The 13,048-nt window shown below is 41.1% G+C and overlaps 1 protein-coding gene across 1 annotated transcript in view; it reads left to right on the top strand.

Annotated features, from left to right (window-relative positions):
- vstm2a (V-set and transmembrane domain containing 2A) overlaps positions 1–13,048 on the top strand; it is a 144,585-nt gene that overhangs the window by 104,359 nt on the left and 27,178 nt on the right. The window contains exon 4 of the mRNA XM_041814346.1: positions 925–1,261. Coding sequence (XP_041670280.1) covers positions 925–1,261 — 337 coding nt within the window. The remainder of the gene's footprint in view (positions 1–924; positions 1,262–13,048) is intronic.

Raw genomic sequence — 13,048 nt, 5'->3', positions numbered from 1 at the left:
AGTCTTGGTCTCGTCAGACCAGAGAATCTTGTTTCTCACAGTCTCAGAGTTCTTCAGGTGCTTTTTTCAAACTCAAAGTTAGCTTTCATGTGTTTTGCCCTGAGGAAAGGCTTCTGTATAGCCACTCTGCCATAAAGCCCAGATAATTGGAGAGCTGCAGTGATGGTTGTCCTTCTAGACCGTTGTCCCATCTTCACACAGGATCTCTGGAGTTCAGTCAGAGTGACCATAGGGTCACTCTGACTAAGGTCATTCTCCCTTGATCGCTATGTTTGGCCAGCCCACCAGATCCTGGAGAGTCCTGGTTGTGCCATACTCCTTCAGTTTGAGAATTTGTTTGACCTTCAGTGCAGCATATAATTTTTTATGCCTTCCCCAGATTTTCCAACAATCCTGTCTCTGAGCTCTTCAGGCAGTTTCTGGTGTTTGCTCTGATATGCATTGTCAGCTGTTAGGCCTACTATTAAAAGGTGTGTGCCTTCCCAAATGATGTCCGTTCAATTTAATCTACCACAGGTAGACTCCAATTACGGTGTAGAAACATCTCAGGAATAATAAAGAGAAATGGGCGTACTTGGTAGAAAATTCAAATTTTGATGCAGAGGGTCTGATACTTATGTCTGTGGTATTTCAGTGTTTTCTACTTAATAAATTTGCAAAAATTCTGTTTTCATTTTGTCATGATGGGGTACTGAGTGTAGATTTATGAGAGAAAAATTATTTTAAAATACTGAAGCATCAGGCAGCAGGGTAACAAAATTGACAACAGTGAAGGAGGTCTGAAATTTTTCTGAATGCTATGTACATTTGCCAACACAAGGAAGTCACTGTTTTAATGTGTTGTAGTCTGTGGTAGTAGAATGAAGAAAGTCCATCATACTGTCCAGTATAATGACCCCATGCTCTCTTTAATTACTCTAACAGACAGTGAAAGTCCAGGGCAATGACATCTCACACAAGCTCCAGATCTCCAGAGTCAGCAAGAATGATGAAGGACTATATGAGTGCAGGGTGACACGGGCCAACTACGGGGAGATTGTGGAATACAAAGCCCAAGCCTGGCTGAAGGTCAACGCCACAGCCAGGCCAAGACGACCATCGCCGCCTTCCGAGAAACGTTCCCCGATGCACCTGAAAGACAAGAAGCCGAGAAAGCCCAGCTCATCTCTGGGCCAAGACAGCATGAGTTCAGACCAGAGGGTGGACTCCACTTCAACCTCCCACACATCCTCCAACACAAACAAACACAACCCTGGCTCAGGTAAGGCCCTGAGGGAGGGTTATATAATGAGGGCAATGTGGAACATGGGAAAAAATACACTTGTGTACCATTTACTCATGTAGGTTTTGCTTCAAGCAGAAAGTCTGGTCTGCAACATCCCTGATGTGTCAGACCTTTTTGAGTGCATAATTCCTCAAGACTGCAAGGAGTCATATGCAGAATCCTTGGGGACTTTACAAAAGTTGAGTTGGATGCAGAATCCCCCAAAAACCTGCAATGACATGATCTGTATTTCAAAGTGTTTATAAAAGGACATCCTGGATCCCAGATATCAGCTACATATAATAATAATAATAATATATATAGCACCTTTCAAAACAGTTACAAAGTGCTTTACAACATAAAATCAAATAAAATGCACACCATTTAAAAAACAACATAATGAGGTAAAATTAATTAAAGAACATTAAAAACCCTGAAGCACAGGAGCACAGTTTTAGCAGCGGGAGATTAAATCTGTCAGGTTATACAGACAAAAAGAAAGTAAACGGGAAACTATAAATCTGTGACAGAGTCCAAACAGATAATCAAACAAACTATTAGCATAATACACAGAGGGGGGGGTAAAACTATTAAAACAGATTTGCTATAAAAAAGCCTGTCCGTAAAAGTAGGTTTTAAGGAGTGATTTAAAAGACAGCAAGGAATTAGCCAGTCTCAGTTCCTCAGGTAGGGAGTTCCATAGTCGTGGAGTTCTTACAGAAAATGCTCTGTCATCCTTAGTGACAAGGCGAGCTGGCGGAACACAAAGAAGGCTGCTACCTGAGGAAAGAAGACAGCGGCGAGGCTCGTAGGGTGTTATTAAATATGTGATGTATGTTGTGAGTCTGTGCAATGCTTTAAAAGTAATAAGTAAAAGTTTAAAATCAATCCTATACTTGACCGGTAACCAGTGGAGAGAAGAGAGAATGGGGGTGATATGGTCTTGTCTCTTGGAGTTTGTTAAGAGTCTATGATTACTCAGCTCTACTGCTGGAGCTACAAAGGTTCATTTTGCAAAATAATGTCATCCTATGCAACTGCTTTTAATCAGATATCTAGACCTAGCTATTTTCTAACCTTTTAATATCATGTGCGTTTGTAAATCTAACCGTAAGTCTATCTGGAACATGGCAGAAGTAAACGAAAAAGTGTAGATGAAACATCTTGAAAGTCTCTTGCAGTCACAGCGTTGTTGTGGCCACATCATTGACATTCATTTAGCTGAAGATTTTTCTTGTGTTTCCTACTGAATAAAACAAAACACCTACATATATACGACACGTTTCTGCCTAAAGACATTTTAATTTAACCTGACATCCAGATTGATTTGTTCCACACATCCATCTGAAACACCTCCCATAGACAGTGTTTGGGAAAGGGCAGAGCCATTGAAAAAAACTCTGATGAACGTTCTGTCACATCTTTATGGTCCAACCAGAGCAACAAAACATGGGATGTAGCCGCTACAGAGGCGTAAACTTCATAGAGAACTCCATAATGTAAACCATAGCGATGTAAACATATCAGTACATGACTTTTGTCATTTTTGAAAAGAAAACAACTCAGTTCGGTTCTTCTTTTAACGGAGAAATGTCAAGTTCTGATAAAACCGACGCTACAGCTGCATCCAACCCTATCTCTTCCGACATTATTGCACCGGCCTCTTGTCACTGCTTGCTTACGTCACGACCCGCCGCGCCCGAAAGAACTGCCCCTCGATCAGTGTTGCTAGATCTCGGGAGACAAATAAGCAGCCAGGCCTGTGAAAACAAGACCAAAACAAGCAACTTTTGCTACAGAGCCCCCTAGGTTCCAGGGAGAGAAAAATCCATGGGGACGGATGGTAAACTGTGGGTACAGATTGCCAATTTACATCCATGTGGACACATTGGTAAACTGTACCCACGGTACAGTTTACTTTTCTCCCCACTGAGCTTCAGGACAATGACCACAAGAGGTAGTTAAACCACCTTTTCACATTATTTAACAATAAAAAAACAGATGGATATCACATATAGACTGACGTACCAGGTACATTAAATACACAGTAAACCTCTGATAATTAAAATTTGCACACACAAATAAATACTATCCTGAATTCACAAATTCTTTATTATTGCTTTTATGCACTCATCTTCCTGTTTTCTTTTAGTTACAGGACTTTGCACACATGCCATTCTCACTGCCCAATCCAAAAAATATGATTGTGTTCATTTTCTGCTCTTTAGAGACCCACAAATCAATAATTAGGAGACTGTTCTTTAACTAGTAAGCAGGAAAATTCTCTCATTTTGATGATGAGCGTGAATTATTGTTTGTTTACTAAACGCGGATAGAGAGAGAGGGGAAAAGAGAAGCAGGGAGAGGGAGAGAGAGTTAAAAGAGCAGCTTGCAGTGCTGTCGGTCTACAGTTTGATTTTTGCTTTAAAACAATGTAAAGTCATTCAGATCAGACAGTGTAGAGAGATCGAGGAGAGCTCAAAACACTGCGTCATCAGCTCTAGACGTGCCCTCAAAAGGGTAGCTCGGCTGTGGTGGAAAAGCAAACCCCCTGCTGCGCTGGGCTACCTGCTGAGTCAAACCAAGTCAAGCCGAGCCGGGCTATGTAATGGAAAAGCCCCAGTAGAAGCAGGATGCGGGTGGGAAAAAACTGCTGTCTTCTGTGTATGTATGTGTATGGGGAAAGGGGAGGGACAGAGGGAACAGTCAAGACAAACTATCCTACATTTAAATAACACATCGAAAAGATCTGCTTGACAACTTATTATGGAGCTGGGAAGAAGCCCAAATAAGCAGCTACACTTTAGAAACAAGCCCAAAAAAAAACGCGATCCGTGACTACAAATATTTATAAGCAACTTTACAGAAAAACAAGCCCAAAGTCACTTAAAATAAGCAGACTTGGCAACAATGCCCTCAATGCTGATTTGTCCTGTCACTTTCTAACCGGGCCAAAATGGTTCAGATGGGATCTTTGCAAGATGGATTTGCCAGTGAGAAACACGGAAACGGGTGAATCCATCTGCTTTGTAAGGTTAATTTTAATTAAGTCCAACACAAATGGAGTTTTTTCAGACATCTGATATCTTTTCATCTGAAGTCTGACACCTTGCCCTGAGACCCGAGGATGTCCATGGACATCGTAGTATTGATGTTTGCACAAATACAAGCCTTTCAAAGATTTAACAGACGTGCAAATGCAGGAAATTCTCAGGAAAATTCACTGTGAGCCAGTGGGTGTGTTGGTGTCCTTTTCTTGTTATCCTGAGACCAGTAGGTGATACTTGGTATGTGAATACATCCAGAAAATGCATCACCAATAATAGCGATGGACTCTGTTGCTTTGGTCTGCATGGTGGACTTCTGCAGCATCTCTTTGACATTGTGTCCTGCTCCTTAAGAGCCCCAGTATAGTTTGATTTTAGACCTTAAGGGACCTGTGTGTGAGGAAGATCTTAGGGGCAGCCTGTCATTTGTAAAGCAGGGGAAAGTTGGCATTTATCTTTTAATGGAGTGAGGGTCTTTAGTTCAGAGCTGAATAGGGATAAAGTACAGCCTGGTAGTTAACTTATCCTTTAAATGCCTTGACAATCTGTTTTAGCTTTAGTGCTATATGCAACCACCTGCATAAAGAGTTCAATTATCAGTACTGTGAAGACTCCTTCAGTAAAAAGGCACTTTGAATTGAGTTGCAGGGTCAAAAAGTTCAATTTATCTCCATGGAAACACTTGAGGTCCTTTTTTACCACTTGAAAGCTCAATTCAGCCCCCTTCCTTTTCATTCTGTCTGTATCGGATGTAACCTGTTTTCTCTATGCCCACACGCTCTTCCTATATTGGGCTCAAACATTAGCTATAGAGCCGAATACTTGGGTTAGGATTAGGGTTTTGTCGGAGGTTATTATAAATCCATGCAGTGAGTTTCTACTGCTGTGAAAAGGGACGTGAGGGGTGAAAGCACATTCACACTTTTGCAACATGCATATTGTAAATGTTCATTTTGAGATGATGACAAATGTATTGGGCGGTCCTGTTGGCTATCTTAGTTTGTTGGCTGGGTGTTTACACACTTTTCCCATGGGTTTAGTATCACCAAAAAGCTTATAAATATTTGTTGTGGCACATTAATTCCAGATAAACAAAGTCTGTCATTTACTTAATTAAATAACTGACATTTCTGGTTGAAAATGTCAAGGCGCTCTCTGACAGCAATGATGATGAAAGGGCTGGGCACTTCTTTTTGAAACATATTCAAATTTTCTTCTATCCTTCAAATGCAATGTGGCCTTGCATTTTGCAAGTGTTGATGCTTTCATGTACACAGAACATTGGTTGGTTAAGGTGCTAGCAGATCTGCTGGGAATCAAAGAGAGAGAGAGACATTCTCTTTAATGGCTTTACTGTTACTATGCTGAGGGAGATGTCCTTTGCTAAATTTGAACTCTCTTGAGCTGTTGCCTATAATACCTTTCTGCAGCTATTGCATTGGTATAAGTGGATCATTACACATCATTGATAACTGTCTTTATGATAAAGAGAGGTGTGCATGTGTGTGTGTGTGTTTGTGTGTGTGTTTGTGTGTGGTTATTTGAGACTACCATGTTCTTCTTTCATTTGGTGTTAAATTGCCCCACTTTCATTTTCATGTGGCAGTTATGGTATACCTTTAAGTATAGGAGAACTTTCTTTCAGTCTAAATCCAAAATTCAGTCATACACACTCTATATAGATGAAAGTATTCGCCCCACAACCATTACAGCAACAGAGACTGTAACGACATTGTATTCAAATACATGTACTGCAATATGGAGTTGGCCTCCCTTTTGCAGCTATATAGTCTCCACTCTTCTTGGAAGGCTTTTCACAATTTTTTGAGGTGTTTCTGTGGAAATTGTTCCCATCAGTTTGGTTGAGGTCAGGGCTCTGTGTGGGCCAGTCAAGTTCTTAAAACTCATCAAGCCATGTCTTTAAAGTCATTCTTTGTGCACTGGGGCATGGTCATGCTAGAACAGAAAAAGGCCTTCAACATACTGTTGCCACAAAGTTGGAAACATAGCATTGTCCAAAATGTCTTGGTATGCCGAAGCAATAAGATTGGCCTTCACTGGAGATAAGAGGTGTAGGCCAAATCCTGATGACCATCCCTTCTCCACCAAACTTCACAGTTTGCACAATGCAGTCAGACAGGTAACATTCTCCTGGCATCTGCCATCCCAGACACATTCATCTGACTGCAAAACAGAGAAGTGTGATTCATTACTCTACAGAACACGTTTCCACTGCACCACAGTCCAGAGGCGCTGTGCTTTACACCATGCCATCTTACACTTGAGGCTTGCGTGTAGCTGCTCAGCCATGGAAACCCACTCACGAAGCTCCCACTGCACAGTTTTTGTGCTTACATTAATGCCAGTGGAAGTTCAGAACTCTCCAGCAATGGAATCAGCAGAGCCAGGGTTTGAGGGGGGAAAATTTCCCGAACAGTCTTAATGCAAAAAGTGGCATCCATCACAGTGCCACTCTGGAAGTCACCGAGCTCTTTAGAATGGCTCACTGTGTATGGCAAATGTTATTTCACATTTATACAACAACTTAATTTCAACATATCTGTGCTGAAGAATTGATTGCTGCTTTTTCTTTGGAGGGATTTTAATCAAGTTAAAGTCTTTTGTGTACAAACACTAATATAGATTTGAGAAATAACCTGTTTATGCCAAGCCTTGGTATGTAATGCCTTATTTTAGGGTAAAGTGCAGGTGGCTTTGGAGGAAATAGAAGAGGAAGAACAATGTAGCAATCATAAGTGAGATGCTGCTGCAGAGAGCATTGTCATAGTTTCAGCATGAATCAATGTCCTATTAACATCTATGTGACTGGGTTGATTCACTATATTTGAGTATTTTATCTGAAACCCCAAATCTCTGAGACACCACAGATGTTGAAGACTGTTCAGGGGATTTATACCAATGTAAATTCTCTGTGTGTGAAAACCTACTTGGCAGTAAACCTGATTTTGATTCCAATCAGATACGAGTCAATCGCCTAGCCTCCAGCATCCCCTGAATGTTGCTTCTAATCTCTTAACTAATCCTAGGAGATTTGCCTTTAAATTGATTTTAAAGCTTTATTGTAACTGTTAAAAGCACTACATGGCCAGGCTCGCAGCTATGTTTTAGTAGCTCCTGAGGTCCTCAGGCAGGTCTCCTCTGGTGAAACTTTTAACTTCCCATTTTACCATGAGTCTTCTTGCTGCAGGCTTCTCAGGTTTGAAAATCCCAGTCTGAGAAAGCTGATCTGGATAATCTTAATATCATTCTTTAGCAATAATTTAGTTTAATTTTACAGTTCATTAGCTTTCTCTTTCATCAGGCAGAATTTAAATATGACCTCACAGGTGCCCTTTAGATATACCTTTAGATATGACAATGAGAATTAAAGGTTGAAAGCAATACTCAATGTTTCTCCTGGATTGCACCAGAGCCAATCCTTTGAAATAGTTGGACATATATTCTAATAACAACAATCTGCTCGTCACACTGGCTTTAAGTCATTTTTTATTCAACTTGAACAAATGTAATTCATGAGATTTACTGCATGATGTCTCCATCATGGGATTCTAATGCCCATCTGTAATTACATTCAGTGGATTTTCAAAGGCTCTCATTGTTACCTTTGTCCTTCATGAAGCGTGGTGTGGCTGAAATCCTTTCAACGATGTGTGCAGCACATGTAACACCTATTGAGTCGTCCTGGCATGTGCAAACATCATCAGCCTTTGAAAGAAACGGAAAACGTGCACGCCAAGCCAGAGGAGGAGGATTTCACCCTTTCAGTGCTGTTGAAGCCAGTGGTATTCTCAGAGTAGAAACCACAGTTCTCTAATCTAGAAAATTCCTTCAGCAGTCCATTCATTATTATACTAATACCGGACAATTACTTCACAGATTTTACAGCACACTTAAATTATACAAATCAAATAATGATTACTTTTTTAATTAGATTTGCCATACTATAAAAAGACAAGCACTATGGTTTGATATCATTACTGGATAAATAGAAATGTTTGCTTTTGTGTTCATGCTAATGAGTTCATTTGTGTTTGTGACTTAATTAAATGGAGTGGGCTGTATTCACAGTGAATAGATCATGGTGTTGAATATTCTCCTGTTTAGGCTGGAGAGAAGCTATCTGCACCTTTACTCTGCATGAACATAATGGCTCACGCCAGTGGTGCTCAAACAATGCAAATTCATTCAAGAACCATATATGTGTTGTAACGGGTTTAGTCAGGGTGCCAGTCAGAGTCGTGTCTGACAGTTTAGAAACAAATAAAACTTTATTTTTATTATTATTATTATTTTTTTTTTACCCACACAAAACAATAATTCACAACTCAGCAGCAGTGAAAACACAATGCAATGCAATCAAGCAATGTCAGTAAAACAATTCAGCAACACAAAATAATCAAGCAAACCCAGGCAGATTTTTCAAATTATATTCAACTCAAGAGCAAGAAGGAAAAGGCACAAAAATAAACTAAACCAAACAATGTGTGTGTGGGGGTGTGTGGGTGTGTGTGTGTGTGTGCGTGTTGGTTCACTGTTCTCAGTTGAGTTCAGTTCATCAAAAATAAGAATCCGTTCCGGTTTTTCCAAATCAAAAACAACACAGGTTAGTCCAGTTCAGTACAATAGAATTCCACCATGCACAACAGAAATCCAGTCCAGGTTTGACCACGGACCCCAAAACTCTCCACAACCCAGGAAAAACAAAATATTAGCGTCTATTCGCCATTTACAGCACCAGAAAGAACACAGAACAATCACTTGGGCACTCACGGTACAACCGCTTGGTCGCTAGTCAGTCAGTCAGTCAGACTTAGGTTGCCACTCTAGCAAACCCTCGGGACTCCAGACCAGAGAGGACGAGGTGCTCCGCCAGAAATAGGAAACAACACACACTGTAATCCTTCTTTGTTAGACGTGGACCCAGGTCTGAAAGTTACACGCACGATAATAAATGTGACACGGCATTAAACAATGGAGACGCGGACTTCACTCATCGCGACTATGGCTAGTTAGCCGGCGTCTTCCTCACTCTCAGCCCAATCAAAGCAGCCTCAGGCAGACATGCTGAAATACTTCCTAGAGGAAGAGTTTAGACAGCGCGGGGAAAACTGGGTGAGTGGTGATTGGTGGTGGATGGATCGTGGGTGTGGAGGACTGAACATGTGATAGACTGTGCAAAGGATGGTGGGGGCTGTGTGATGATGAACAGGGATACAGGAACGCTACAGTGTACTACTGAGCATTAACATGTGTTTCATGGAGCGGAAGATATGATGACTTGTTGTCTATAAGTACTGTGAGCCGGAATGAAAACAAGTTGAAATGAAATAGGAGTAACGAGGCTTTTTTTTTTAAATGTAAGGAGTAGAAAGAACAGATAATTGCATCAAAATGTAAGGAGTAGAAGTAAAAAGTCGCCTGAAAAATAATTACTGCGGTAAAGCATAGATACCCAAATTTTCTACTTAAGTAAGGTAAAGAAGTATTTGCTCTTCGTTACTCGACACCTCCGCATGGACATAAGTATACAGACCCTCTGCAACAACACTTGACATGGAGCTCAGGTTCCTTTGATTTATCTGGATCTATGCTGAGATTTTTCCACACCTTGACTGGACTCCACCTGTGGTAAATCTTTAACTGTTTGGTCTCATTTCTAAATGTTATGGAAACCAGGCACCACTGTAAAATACCATATCAACAGTGAAGCAGGGTGGTGGCAGTATCATGCTGTGGGGGTGTTTTTCTGGAGCAGAGACTGGGAGACTGGTCAGAGCTGAGGAAAAGCTGAATCAAGCAAAGAACAGATTTGTCCTTGATGAAAACCTGATGCAAAGCTCAAGACCTCAGACTTAGCCGAAGATTCACCCCTAAGCACACAGCCAAGACAACACAGGAATGGCTTAGGTACAACTCTGTGAATGTCCTAGAGTGGCCCAACCAGAGCCCTTACCTGAACCCTGTCAAAAAGGGATGGGAATTGAGAACTAGATGGATTTTCCAGTGAAAACATGGAAACAGATGAATCCATCTGCTTTGCAAGGTTACCTCAACTTAGTACTGAGTGAAAAGTCTGAATACTTATGTCAGCGTGATAATCCAGTGTTTTCTTAACAAATTTGTGAAAATGTCCAAAATTATTTTTTCACTTTATCATGGCAGCATCAGGCTGTAATGTAACAAAATTGAGTACTGAATACTTGCACTGTATGTCCTTATTTGTGCTTTTTAATGAAGCTTATTAAAAGGAAGTTTCTGTGGCTTTGAAAACTTTTGATAATGTTTGACATCATGCAAGTCCCCAACTAAAACATGTACTGAATGTAAAACACCGGTCCAGTGATTTATTACTTCATATTTTCCAGCATGAAAATTCTGTCCTTTTAATACCAGCTGATTAGAGATGAACGACTTGTGACAAAAATATCTTTGACAAGGCTGCTTTTCCATACATTCTGACGCCATCCTTTCCACATCACTTGTGATTACTTATTCACGTTATATGATATATTCATGTGTTTGCATGTGCATGGACTTAGATTAATGTGGGTTGGTACATTATGCACTTTACATTAGCCCATGGTTGCTCATGTCTAATGCATGTCAGCACTCTCAGGGTTAACGTGGATGTTAGTCTTATTTCTACATGTTTTTTAATTAGTAACAGAGCTGATAGGTATGCAGAAGCCTCAGTTTTCCCTTTGGTGATTCAGAGTAATTATTTTTCTTCAACTCCTGCATTATTTTGTTTCACTATCTAGCTGTGTTATAATTGTACTGCTTGTCTCCATCTGGAAATGCCAATCATTGTCTACCTGGTCAGACAGTTCAAACACAAGCTTGGCCCAGATAGCCCTCTGCACCCTGAAGCAAAACAGAAAGATATTACTTGTCACTGAATAGAGGTAAAAAGTTGAATAATCCCCTGGGCTGCAGAGTTGGAGATTATGAGGCAGCCGAATTATGCTGACAACTGTGTTGCAGTGAGTCCTGTGTGCGGTGTGTCTGACACTGATAAATGCCTCTCCGTGGCTGCTCGGGCAGCCTTAGCCATCCTCTCTGAGCGGCAGAGAGGTGTTACGGCTGAGGGCGGGCGACTTCTATTACTACAGCTCAGGTTGGAGGCAGATGAGCAACAATAGGTAAATAGGCTGGGATGAAATTAAACCTGGGAGAGTGCAGATATTTTCTTTTTCCGCATTGCTGCATCTGTAAACAACGAGGCACTTTCCAGATGGGGGGAATGTGACTGTGACTGGTGGAGCGGCTGCAGCAGCAGCAGCAGCCGCCGCAGCAGAGTGGTTTGTTCACAGCTACTCCCCACCAGTGTGTCAGCTGTTGTTAGATCACAGATCGGCCTGCATCGTTCCTGGCAGTGTTGTTCTCTCAAAGCTCAGAGGTGAACGGTGCTGAATGTGAAAAAAACAGAAAGAAAAAAAAGTCCCGTAAGCCAGACTTGCCCCCCCCCCCACACACCTCCACCCCTGAGGCCAGCCTGTTCCTGCATGAAGGAAAAACAAATATGGACTCAGCTTGATTGCATAAGCATTCATCCAAACCAAAAATCAGTGACCTTGTTTTTAAGAACCACCATATTTTTTTAAACTGCCTTGACTGCATATGTCTAAGGAAAGAACACCAATGAGTCATCACTCCAGTAGGTGGTTAGAAACAGCACAACTGCTGTTCATGGTTGCATTCATATTGCTCAAGCAGTCGCACGCAATGTCAATGTGTTGTTTCAGGTTCTCGTGGATGCCTCCGTGGATCCTCACTTATTCACACTGTTGTCCTCTGGGTGCATGTAAATCTGGTTAATGTCTGCAAGTGCTCAGTGGAGAGGGAGGACACTTCTGAGATTCCCACAGGCGTCACAGTAAATGTGGCAAATTATTTTCATACCCAATGAGTTTGCAAAGTGGCAGTTTGTGTCCAAACAAACATAAGTAACTAACGAGGAAGAGCACTAAAACAGAATGAAAGAATAGAACCAAAAATTTATATCAGCAGTGTTTGCTCTCAATTAACTGTAAAAGCAGATGAAGACCCAACAAGGATCTTCTGTAGAATTCGGTCCGTGCTAGCTGTGTTGTTTCTAACTCTGAATCTCATTGTGACACTGCCTTAAACACAATAATTGATCTTTTTAAAATGTGAACTATACTTTGAATGGATTGTGAAGGGGAACTGTTAACCTTAGTTGTGTAGTGGTGCCTGGAGATGTGTGTAGACGTTTAATTTGTACCCCACATTTTTAGTGACCCATCCAGCAAAGGATGAACAGCCAGTTTTTATATTAGTCCTGCATATTTAGTTCACATAAAAATATGATCCCATTTTTGCATATTGACGCTCAAGTTCTGTTGCTTTACTTCAGGTATTAATGACCATTATGAAATGGTGATGAGGGAAGCTTACCTGGCATGATAGAAAGACTGTTTCCATTGCATGGGTATATTTGAAATGAATGTGGGAAACCTCCCATACAAAGCGTTTGGTAAGGGCAGGTTGAACAAAGCAGGGTGCTCTTCCATGTGGACAACATGTCCTAACCAAATGCTTTATTGGATTGAGGTCTGGGCTTTGACTCAGCCACCCCAGAACATTCATCTTGTTGTCTTTAATTTCTGTGTAGTTTCCACTCTATGCTTTAGGTCATTCACTTGCAGGAAAACAATTCCTCTCCCAAGCTGTAGTTCTCCTGTAGACTCTAGCT

This window comes from Cheilinus undulatus, linkage group 19 (assembly GCF_018320785.1).
Source record: "Cheilinus undulatus linkage group 19, ASM1832078v1, whole genome shotgun sequence".
Lineage (NCBI taxonomy): Eukaryota > Metazoa > Chordata > Actinopteri > Labriformes > Labridae > Cheilinus > Cheilinus undulatus.
This window is presented reverse-complemented; position numbering and strand designations above follow the sequence as displayed.